Source organism: Scyliorhinus canicula, chromosome 11, assembly GCF_902713615.1.
Source record: "Scyliorhinus canicula chromosome 11, sScyCan1.1, whole genome shotgun sequence".
Classification (NCBI taxonomy): domain Eukaryota; kingdom Metazoa; phylum Chordata; class Chondrichthyes; order Carcharhiniformes; family Scyliorhinidae; genus Scyliorhinus; species Scyliorhinus canicula.
Genome location: NC_052156.1, coordinates 94,760,019 through 94,772,393, shown reverse-complemented (window position 1 = coordinate 94,772,393; position 12,375 = coordinate 94,760,019). Strand labels below are relative to the sequence as shown.

At 48.4% G+C, this 12,375-nt stretch overlaps 1 protein-coding gene across 1 annotated transcript in view; it reads right to left on the bottom strand.

Annotated features, from left to right (window-relative positions):
- The window catches only part of LOC119973205 (cyclin-dependent kinase 16-like), a 202,691-nt gene extending 191,700 nt beyond the window's left edge, over positions 1-10,991 (bottom strand). The window contains exon 1 of the mRNA XM_038810858.1: positions 10,844-10,991. Within this exon, the coding sequence (XP_038666786.1) occupies positions 10,844-10,970 (127 nt within the window). The 5' untranslated portion in view covers positions 10,971-10,991. The remainder of the gene's footprint in view (positions 1-10,843) is intronic.
- Positions 10,992-12,375: the final 1,384 nt, after the last annotated feature.

Genomic DNA, 12,375 nt, shown 5'->3' with positions numbered 1-12,375 from the left:
ACATCCCTGGACACTAAGTGGCAATTTGCCGTGGCCAATCCACCGACCCCTCAGTTGCGGTTTGGCAGAAATTTGGGCTGCCCTGTTGGTAACTCTCGGCTGCACGTACATTCAGGCAAACATTGGATGACAGCTCGTGAAGAACGAACCATGAGGCCTCCTTCAAAAGGACCTGCAGCCTCACACTGGGCTCAGCCAGTGACTGCCAGGGTCACAATCGATCAAAAGGTCCACACAAACACCCTCCAACAAGGAGCTGATGACAAAGCAAAGATCTGCCAGGACATCATCCCACGCCGGGGTGACAAAGGAGCAGGGTGTGAGGGGATCCGAGTCATTGTTTCCCGTCTCTGCACAGTGCAGCAGGGAGAGTGGGCCTGTCACTTTGCCAGGACAGCGTAACTCTCAGTAGAGGACTTACAGTGACAGGGATGTGCTGAGTAGTCGCACATCAGGTGGCTCTCCTCCTACAAACCCGAAAATAGGCTTTTTAACCCAAAATAGCCCGCTAAAACAGGGAAAAACCCCAGAGGCCATAAGGAGACAAGAAATGGAAGAAATCAGGAGAAACAAGTAGCCGAGACAGCCGATGCACGAGGTGATGAAGTGCTGGCCACCAGAGCATGAAGGGCTGGCAAACGACACACAGAGCTCCCCCTCACCATAGGATGGTTAGAGGATGTTCCTCTCCAGGGAACTATGAGAACATAGGGAAGAGACAAAGACCGATATTCAGGCTGTGGTCAGGGTGACGGTCGCCGAGGCTCTGGGTACAATGCAGGAGGCCCTGGATGAGGCAGAGAGGTGACTGGAGACCCAGAGGAACACCATCAAAGAATTAGGAAAAGCCTCAACTGTCTGGAGCGACCGGATCACCACCCTGGAGTTGGAAATCGCGAGGTTGGTCTGAAAGGGAAGATAGAGGTCACCGGTCACTGCGGCAAAACTTAAGAATACTGGGCCTGCCAGAAGGGATCGAAGGCAGAGACGCCATAGACTATGTGGCCCAGATGCTGGGAAACCTGGTGGGAAGGGACAGCTTCCCCAACCTGCCAGAAACAGACAAAGCCCAACAGTTGCTCCGGCCAAAACCCAAGGCTGGAGATAATTGCCAAAATGCACCGGGAAAAATCCTGTGCTGGGCCAGGCAGACAAGGATCTGCAACTGGGAAGGACACCAGATCAGGATTTACCAAGACGGTGGGGCGGACCTGGCCAAGGACCGGGAGGAGTTCAACCGTCGAAGGTGGCCCTGGCCAAAATCAAAGTCAAATTTGGGATGCTGTATTCAGCTAAATACTGGGTCACATTCCAGGGCAGGGAGCTTTTCTTCATGACCCCTGCGGACCCGGACAAATTTGTCCTGGAAAACGGGCTGGAAAAGCAGCACCAGAGACAATGGTGAGAAGATCGCCCGAAGGAACTTCAATCAATCAGAGAGACACTTTGCATGGGACTGCACTGCCTCGCTTTGAAGACAGGAACAAAAGAATAGGAAGGAAGGGGCGAGGGTAGTGGAGCACAGCAGAAGGTGAAGAGGACAGCAAGAGGGGAAACCAGATAGTGGGTGGAGTAGACACATAGCCGACCCGAGGAAGGGAGTCACCACCTGAGTGGGAAAGCAGGCAGTACGAGCGAGAGGGGCCCGCAGCATGTCTCCCTCAGGGGAAAGAGCGCCCGGTAACTGGGACGGGGGGTACACAACACAAATGGGGGGACATTCAGGGGAGTAAACGGGCGAGGGAAGTAAGGTGGGAACAGTAACAGAAGGGGAGGAGAGGAGGGTGTGTGGAAGAATCATCAGGGAAACATCGGGACAAGGGTAGTAAGGGCATTAGGCTGGCTACAACAGGCCACATGTGGTGACTTGGAACACAAAGACACCGCAAGCAAACCACTTTGGACGTCCCCCTAACAAAGGGAAACCCCAGAGTGCAGGTGCGCATCCACAGGTAAGTATGGTTGATCCCGCAGGAAGTCGGGGGGGGGGGGGGGGGGGGGGGGGGGGGGGACGGGACAGAAACCTCCCATCAGGATAGTCACCTGGAACGTTAGGCGACTTAACGGACCATGAAAAGATCCAAAGTCTTCGCCCTCCTGAAAAGTATGAAAGCCGACATAGTCTTCCTCCAAGAGACGCACCTGAGGGAGAAAGACCGACTGCGGGTAAGGAAGGGCTGGGTGGGACAGACGTACCATTCCTGCTACGGGACGAGAGCGGTGGCGGAGGGGGTTAGCCATACATTTAAATAAAACGATGATGTTTACTGTGGTAAGGACGGTTATGGACCCAGGGGGGCGGTACGTCATGGTCAGCGGTGTCCTGGACGGGGCACCAGTGGTGGTCCTAGTCTTGAGGTAAAAAAGAAGAGCATGGTGGAAATTCCCGACATCGACACACACTAACTTATCATGGAGGGGCACTTTAACTGTGTACAGGACCCACGGACAGACAGGTCGAACCCCCAAAAAGGAAGGACCTCTAAGATGGCCAAAAAACTTGGCATATTCATGAAGCAGATGGGAGCAGTGGACCCATAGAGGTTTACTCACTCAGGGGAGAAGGAGTTCTCCTTCTTCTCCCAGGAACATAACGTATACACCTGGATTGAGTTCTTTGTCGTGGGGAAATCAGTGCTTCCAGGGATAGTAAGGGTTGAATACTCTGCAAACGTAATCTCTGACCACACTCCACATAACGTGGATGCGAGCTAGGAGAAGGCCTGTGGGTTTCAGCCAATAGTGTTGGTACCGAAACCTGTCGGTACCCAATGATTGTGTGTGGACTATAGAAAGGTTAATGCAGTTACAAGAACAGACTCTTATCCTATCCCACGGTTGGAGGACTGTATCAAGAAGGTGGGACAATCCGTTTTTATCTCCAAACTAGATTTACTCAAAGGTTACTGGCAGGTACCTTTATCCAAAATGGCAAAGGAGATTTCAGCTTTTGTGACTCCAAATGGTATCTCTCTCTCTCTCTCTCTCTGTGTCCCTGCCCCCTCAGCTCTGTCTCTCTCCCTCTCTGTTCCTGCCCCCTCAGCTCTGGTTCTCTCCCTCTGTTCCTGCACATCGTCATGAGAATGTCACTTTAAGAAATATTGGCTGCTCAAGTTACTGCAGTGGTGTCAGAGTGTGGGTGGAGCTGGGCTGTCTGTCAGCTTTTAGTTTCACTTTGAGAAAAGCTTGGGTGTGTCTGTGATTTTTTGCTTTGTTTCATTGTTGGAGCTGCAGTCAGCCACAGAATGTGTAAATGCTGCTCACTCTGTCATGTAAAGACTATCTCTTGATCATTTGGTGAATTCAGAGTGATAACTGTTCTCAGTAATGAATTTAAAACATTTCTGTTAAATGTTTTAAAGCGCTTCTGTTAAAAACATTTTTTATGTCTTATGGATGTTAAAAGGAAAGTTTAAGGATTACTTTGTGTTGTATTCTTTGGGGGTTATATTTGAACTGATGGTTGCTAAGATGTTCACTGTATGTTTTAAAAAGGTTAACTTGAGTTCATAGAATAAACATTGTTTTGCTTTAAAAAATACTTTTCCATTTCTGCTGTACCACACCTGTAGAGTGGGCTCCCCATACTATTAAAAGTTGTGGGTCAGGTGAACTCCATGATACACTTTGGGGTTCTCTAAACTCTGGCCCACAACAAACTGGGGGCTCGAGGGGATAAAAGTCTATATATTGGACTGACGTAGTGAACTTAAAGACAGTGAGGGGTGAGCATATTTTCATTGGTTGCTTTTCAGGTGTGGTATTTTAGTTTGAGTAGGGAGTGTGTTGTTGGACAATGGCTCTTTCAGAGGCTCTGAAGTTTTTGGGGTGGAGATGGTTACACACAGTACCTTACGGACAGAGACTAAATGCAGACTGTTAGATTTGGCAAAAACATTGCAGTTAACATTACCTAACAAAATACGAAAAGGTGAGGTAATTATGGTGGTGGCTAAGCATTTAAAGTTGCCTGAGATACAGTCTGACTCATTGGAAATGACAAAAATTCAGTTACAAATTAAACAAATGGAACATGAGAAAGAATGAAAGCAGCTTGAATATAAAAGAGATAGAGAGGAGAGAGAAAGAGAGAGAGAGGAAAAAGAAAGAGAGAGAGGGTTTGAACTTCGGAAAATGGCCATGAAGCATGACAGTCAGTTAAGATTGGCGGATGTAAAGGGAAACATACAGTTTGAGGAGAATGATGAGGATAAAGAGAAAGAGCGTCATAGTCGAAGGCTTGGTGGGAATCTATTAAAAAATGTCCAAGCATTGCCAAGGTTTGACAAGGAGGTGGTAGAAGCCTTTTTCGTTTCATTTGAGAAGGTAGCTAAACAAATGAAATGGCCACAGGAAATGTGGGTATCACTGATTCAAACAAAGCTGGTAGGTAGAGCTAGTGAACTGTTCACATTCCTGTCAGAGGAGGTATCTGGGACATATGAGGAGGTGAAAAAATCCATCTTAGGTGCATATGAACTAGTGCCTGAAGCCTACAGACAACGGTTTAGAAATTTAGAACACACACGACTTTGTGGCAAAATTTGGTTCCAACTCCATATGCAAGTTTGCTGATGATACAACCATAGTGGGCCGGATTTCGAATAACGCCGAGTCAGAATACAGGAGGGAGATAGAGAACCTAGTGGAGTGGTGTAACGACAACAATCTCTCCCTCAATGCCAAAAAACTATAGAGCTGGTCATTGACTTCGGAAGCAAAGTACTGTACACACCCCTGTCAGCATCAAGGCCTAGATGGAGATGGTTAGCAGTTTCACATTCCTCGGGGTGCACATCTCCAAAAATCTGTCCTGGTCCACCCACATCGACGCTACCATCAAGAAAGCACAACAGCACCTATACTTCCTCAGGAAACTAAGACAATTCGGCATGTCCACATTAACTCTGACCAACTTTCACAGATGCACCATAGAAAGCATCGTATCTGGCTGCATCACAGCCTGGTATGGCAACTGCTCGGCCCAGGACCGCAAGAAACTTCAGAGTCGTGAACACAGCCCTGTCCATCACATGAACCTGCTTCCCATCCATTGGGATAGCGGGCAGCATAATCAAAGACCCCACCCACCCGGCTTACTCACTTTTCCAACTTCTTCCATCGGGCAGGAGATACAGAAGTCTGAGAACATGCATGAACAGACTCAAAAACAGCTTCTTCCCCGCTGCTACCACTCCTAAATGACCCTCTCTAGGTTTATATCACTACTGAGAACATTTACAATTCTGAATTCACCAAATGATATGGAGATAGTCTTTTCATGGCAGAGAGATCAACAGTACAGCTGCTGTGTCTGGCTTCAGCTCCTACACTGAAAACAAAACTAAAACACACCCTGCAGCAAACATCCTAAAACGAAAGTAAAAAGCTGACAGACAGCCCAGCTCCACCCACTCTCTGACATCACTGCAGTAGGAAACACCCATTTCTTAAAGATACTCTCACTACAGATATTTATTTACACACCCATTTATAAACACCCATTTTTTAAAGGTACACTCACATGACAAAAGCAAATTGAAATTCTAAAAGCACAAAGAGGGAAAAATTGATTGTTGAGTGGAATTAAAGAGAGAGATTTAGACAATAATATTAGCAATCATCTATGCTAAGAATTTTGAATATATAATATAGATTAATTACCCAACCGTTCCTGCAAGAGCTACAAATATACCATTAATTGTCATCTGAAAATTATGAAGGCAAAGTCACCATAGTCCCGGATGACCATAGGCTCCTTTCCCCTTTGAGGGGGAGAGCTGACGGGTGGTGATTTAACCTGAGGTTCACCACCCCTGAGGGGTAAGGTTGAGAAGGTGGGGCATTCATGAATAACCTCAGGCGGTAGGGGAATTGAAACCACGCTTCATCACAAACTAATTTTCTAGCCAAGTGAGCTAAACAGGCCCCCCCCAAAATATATACAAGATACATAGAAACTAGGAACAGGGGGAGGCCACTCGGCTCTTCGAGCCTACTCCATTATTTAACATGATCATGGCTGAGTGCTTGCTGGGAAGGTGAGTAAATTTTTTAAAAACTTACCGTTAGGGTTTTCCAACTGAATCCTGTTGGAGTGAGGACAGAGTGACTGCTGGGTAAGTAGTACAGATTTAACTTGTTTGCGCAGGCCCATAACAGCTGATTGCTGTTATAGTGCGGGGCACAGTGGTTGCTGGTTAAGTGTTTTATTTTGTACCTGTGTTTAAGTCGGGCCGTTGCTAAACCTGAGACACTACACTTGTAGTAACCCCCACCCTTCCACCTCCTCTAACTTAAGGGGTAGAGTGAATATTAGGTAAGCTCATCCTTTCTTTTTCTTGTTTTATCCCCAGGTTATCGAGGAGGGGGATGGCAGGGAAGGCAGTGCAATGTTCCTCCTGCAGAATGTTTGAGGTGAGGGACGCCATCAGTGTCCCTGTTGATTTCACCTGTGGGACGTGCACCCATCTCCAGCTCCTCAGAAACCACGTTAGGGAACTGGAGCTGGAGCTGGATGAACTTCGGATCATTCGGGAGGCAGAGGTGGTAATAGTTAGTAGCTTCAGGGATGTAGTTACTCCGAAGAATGAAGATAGATGGGTGACGGTGAGAGGAGCTGGGAGGAAGCAGTCAGTACAGGGATCCCCTGTGGTCGTTCCCCTTAGCAACATGTATACCGCATTGGATACTGGTGGTGGGGGGGGGGGGGGGGGGGGGAACTTACCAGGGTTAAGCCACGGTGACCAGATCTCCAGCATTGAGTCCGTCCCTGTGGCTCAGACGGGAAGAGGGGAGAGCAGGAGAGCAATAGTTATTGAGGACTCGATAGTTAGAGAGACAGATAGACGGTTCTGTGGCAGCGAAAGAGACTCACGGATGGTATGTTGCCTCCCGGGTGCCAGGGTCCGTGACTTCTCGGATCGTGTTTTCAGTATACTTTAGGGGGAAGGCGAACAGTCACAAGTCGTGGTACACATTGGTACCAATGACATTTGTAAGAGTAGGGAACGGGATTTAAAACAGGAATTTAGGGAGCTAGGGTGGAAGCTGAGAGCCAGGACAGACCGTGTTGGCATCTCTGGTTTGTTGCCGGTTCCACTAGCAAGTTGAGGAACAGGGAGAGAGTGCAGATAAACACATGGCTGCAGGGATGGTGTACGAGGGAGGGTTTCAGTTACGTGGTTAATTGAAGCACATTCTGGGGAAGGTGGGACCTTTACAAACAGGACGGTTTGCACCTGAACCAGAGGGGCACCAATATCCTGGGTGGAAAATTTGCTACGGCTCTTCGGGTAGACTAATTTGTCAGGGGAATGGGAAAACAAACTGTCGTCCAGAAGCCAGTGTTGAGAGTAGTGAGGTACTGAGGAGGGTATCAAGGTCGCAGGAGTGTACCGACAGGCAGGAAGGTGGGTTGAAGTGTGTCTACTTTAATGCAAGGAGCATCCAGAATAAGGTAGGTGAACTTGGAGCGTGGATTGGTACTTGGGACTATGATGTTGTGGCCATTACGGAGACATGGTTAGAACAGGGTCAGGAATGGTTGTTGGAAGTTCTGGAGTATAGATGTTTCAGCAAGAGTAGGGAGGGTGGTAAAAGAGGTGGAGGAGTAGCATTGTTAATCATAGATAGTTTAATGGCTGCAGAAAGGCAGTTCGAAGGGGATCTGCCTACTGAGGTAATATGGGCTAAAGTTAGAAATAGGAAAGGAGTGGTCACGTTGTTTTCTATAGGCTCCCAAATAGTAATGGAGATGTGGAGGAAGAAATTGCAAAGCAGATTATGGATAGGTGTAGAGGTCTCAAGGTAGTTGTCAAGGGTGACTTTAACTTTCCGAATTATCCAAATCCTCTGTAGGTCGAACAGTTCAGATGGGGCAGTTTTTGTATAGTGTGTGCAGGAGGGTTTCCTGACATAATATGTGGACAGGCCGACAAGAGGTGGGGCCACATTGGATTTGGTACTGGGTAATGAACCGGGCCAAGTGTTAGATTTGTTTGTGGGAGAGCACTTTGGAGATAGTGACCACAATTCGGTGTCTTTCACTATTGCAATGGAGAGGGATAGGGCTTTACGGCAGGGCGTTTATAATTGGGGGAGGGGTAATTATGATGCGATTCGGCAAGAATTAGGGAGCATAAGATGGGAACAGAAACTGTCAGGGAAATGCACAAATGAAAAGTGGAGCTTGTTCAAGGAACAAATACTCCGTGTCCTTGATAGGTATGTCCCTGTCAGGCAGGGAGGAAATGGCCGTGTGAGGGAACCATGGTTCACAAAAGAGGTTGAATGTCTTGTCAAGAGGAAAAAGGAAGCGTATGTGAGGATGAGAAAACAAGGTTCAGTTGGGTCGCTTGAGGGTTACAAGGTAGCAAGGAATGAGCTAAAAAAAAAGGGCTTAGGAGAGCTAGGAGGGAGCATAAGAAGTCCTTGGTGGGTCGGATCAAGGAAAACCCCAAGGCTTTTTACTCTTATGTGAGAAATAAAAGAATGACCAGGGCGAGTTTAGGGCCGGTCATGGACAGTAGTGGGAACTTGTGCATGGAGTCAGAAGAGATAGGAGTGGCGTTGAATGAATACTTTTCTTCAGTGTTCACCAAGGAGAGGGGCTATGTTTTTGAGGATGAGAGTGTGATACAGGTGGGTAGGCTGGAGGAGGTAGATCTTCTGAGGGAAGATGTATTAGCAATTTTGAAAAACCTGAGGGTCGACAAGTCCCCTGGGCCAGATGAGATATATCCTAGGATTCTTTGGGAGGTAAGGGATGAGATTGCAGAGCCTTTGGCTTTGATCTTTGGGTCCTCACTGTCCACGGGGATAGTGCCAGAGGACTGGAGAGTGGCGAATGTTGTTCCTCTGTTCAAGAAAGGGAATAGGAATGACCCTGGTAATTATAGGCCGGTTAGTCTTACTTCGGTGGTCTGTAAGTTAATGGAAAAGGTCCTCAGGGATAGGATTAATGACCATTTGGAAAGATGCAGCTTAATCCGGGATAGTCAACACGGATTTGTGAAGGGTAAGTCTTGCTTCACAAATTTGATTGAATTCTTTGAGGAGGTAACTAAGTGCGTAGACGAAGGTAGAGCAGTTGATGTGTACATGGATTTCAGTAAGGCGTTTGATATGGTTCCCCATGTTGGGCTCATGAAGAAAGTAAGGAGGTGTGGGATAGAGGGAAATTTGGCCAATTGGATAAGTAACTGGCTATCACATAGAAGACAGAGGGTGGTGGTGGATGGAAAATTTTCAGACTGGAGACCAGTTACCAGCGGTGTACCACAGGGATCAGTGTTGGGTCCTCTGCTATTTGTGATTTTTATCAATGACTTGGAGGAGGGGGCTGAAGGGTGGGTCAGTAAATTTGCTGATGACACCAAGATTGGTGGAGTAGTGGATGAGGTGGAGGGCTGTTGTCGGCTGCAAAAAGACATTGATAGGATGCAGAACTGGCCCAAAAAATAGCAGATGGGGTTTAACCCCGATAAGTGCGAGATGGTTCATTTTGGTAGGACAAATTTGAATGCGGATTACAGGGTCAACGACAGGGTTCTGAGGAATGTGGAGGAACAGAGAGATCTTGGGGTTCATATCCACAGATCTCTGAAGGTTGCCACTCAAGTGGATAGAGGCGTGAAGAAGGCCTATCGTATGTTACCGTTTATTAACAGGGGTCTTGGGTTTAAGAGCCGTGGGGTTATGCTGCAACTGTACAGGACCCTGGTGAGACCACATTTGGAGTATTGTGTGCAGTTCTGGTCACCTCACTATAGAAAGGATGTGGAAGCAATGGAAAGGGTGCAAAGGAGATTTACCAGGATGCTGCCTGGTTTGGAGGGTAGGTCTTATGAGGAAAGGTTGAGGGAGCTAGGGCTTTTCTCTTTGGAGCGGAGGAGGATGCGAGGCGACTTAATGGAGGTTTATAAGATGATGAGGGGGTAGATAGAGTGGATGTTCAGAGACTATTTCCTCGGGTGGATGTAGCTGTTACAAGGGGGCATAACTATAAAGTTCAGGGTGGGAGATATAGGAGGGATGTCCGAGGTAGGTTCTTTACTCCGAGAGTGGTTAGGGTCTGGAATAGACTGCCTGCTGTGATAGTGGAGTCGGACACTTTAGGAACTTTCAAGCGGTTATTGGATAGGCACATGGAGGACACCAGAATGACAGGGAGTGGGATAGCATGATCTTGGTTTCGGACAATGCTCGGCACAACATCGAGGGCTGAAGGGCCTGTTCTGTGCTGTACTGTTCTATGTTGTATGGCTAATCTTCTATCTCGACACCATACTCCACGCTCTCCATTGACACCTTCAGGGTCTAGAAATCGATTCCTTCTTTAAACATTTAGTGATTTGGCCTCCACAGTCTTCTGTGGTAGGGGATTCCACAGGTTCATCACCCTCTGAGTGAAGACGTTCCTCCTCATCTCGGTCCTAAATGTATCCTGAAGCTGTGACACCTTGTTCTAGATCCCCCCCCCCCCCACCCCGCCCCCCCAGCGGGGGGAGGGGGGACACTTTATTCCTACATCCAATCTGTCCAGCCCTGTCAGAATTTTAGACTGCACTCCTCTCTCATTCTTCTCTAATAAAAGTGTATAATAAAATTTAACATTTTAAAAATAGAACTGGCCTTTCTCCTTCAAGCACATTTTACATTTGGAAAACCTCATTTACTGAGATAATCAAGCATGCATGGAGTTGGAAGCTGAACCACTGGTTTGCTGCAATCAAACACACACAGAAACACTTAGAAGGAGCTGGAGGTTAATGTTACAAAAGGCCAGGCTGGCAAAGGCTGGCCTGAATCTCTGCATTGTGAGGAGGGTTGCACCTCTTACCATTGTCCTTCGAGTTATTCTCCTCCAGACTGATCTGCTCAGCCAGTTGGGAGAGGGAGTCATCGAGAGGCCGACTACTGCGCAATGTCATCGACAGCCTGCGTTTGATGATTCTCATCCTGTCCATTTCATGTCCAGGGCGTGGTGCCTGTAAATCGAGGCGAGTACAAAACAATCACTTCAGATCAATGTTAATGCTTCAGATCTATAGGGCCCTGCATCAGCGGTGGCAGGAGAAACAGCAGAGGAGTAAATGGAGCAGGAAAATCAATGCTCAATTACAAAAGGAAATGAATTACAAAAATTATATCCACTGTATAGAAGTAGACCATTCAATTGCTGAATGTAATTATGATGCCGGCAGTGGAGGGGGAGGCTGAGATAGTGGTAGCGCTGGACGCGGAGAAGGCATTCGATAGGGTGGAGTGGGAGTACCTGTGGGAGACGTTGGAACGGTTTGGGTTTGGGGAAGGGTTTATTAAGTGGGTGAAGTTGCTCTACTCGGCCCCGACGGCGAGTGTAGTGACAAACGGGAGGAGGTCGGAGTATTTCGGGCTCCACCGAGGGACCAGGCAGGGATGTCCCCTATCCCCCTTACTTTTCGCACTGGCGATTGAACCGTTGGTGATGGCACTGAGGGGCTCAGGGGGGTGGAGAGGACTGACTAGGGGAGGGGAGGAACATAGGGTATCGCTGTATGCGGATGATCTACTGCTGTACGTGGCAGACCCAGAAGGGGGAATGCCGGAGATAATGGAACTATTAGCAGAGTTTGGGGACTTTTCGGGGTACAAACTAAATTTGGGCAAAAGCGAGGTTTTTGTAATACACCCGGGGGACCAGGGAGAGGGTATTGGGAGACTCCCCTTCAAGCGAGCAGGAAAGAGCTTTAGGTACTTAGGGGTGCAGGTGGCAAGGAACTGGGGGACCCTCCACAAGTTGAACTTTTCCAGGCTGGTGGAACAGATGGAGGAGGAATTTAAGAGGTGGGACATGGTACCGCTGTCGCTGGCGGGGAGGGTGCAGTCAATCAAAATGACGGTCCTCCCAAGGTTCCTGTTTTTATTTCAGTGCTTGCCCATCTTCCTCCCTAGGGCCTTCTTCAAAAAGGTGACGAGTAGCATCATGAGCTACGTGTGGGCGCACGGCACCCCAAGGGTGAGGAGGGTCTTTTTGGAGCGGAGTAGGGACAGTGGAGGGCTGGCACTACCCAATCTCTCGGGGTATTACTGGGCGGCAAATGTGTCAATGGTGCGCAAGTGGATGATGGAAGGGGAGGGGGCAGCTTGGAAACGAATGGAGAGGGCGTCCTGTGGCAACACAAGCCTGGGGGCCCTAGTAACGGCACCATGGCCGTTCCCCCCCACGAGGTACACCACGAGCCCGGTGGTGGCGGCCACCCTCAAGATATGGGGGCAGTGGAGGCGACACAGGGGGGAAATGGGAGGTCTGTTGGCGGCGCCAATAAGAGGGAACCATAGATTCATCCCGGGGAACATCGACGGGGGATTTCAGAGCTGGTACAGGGTGGG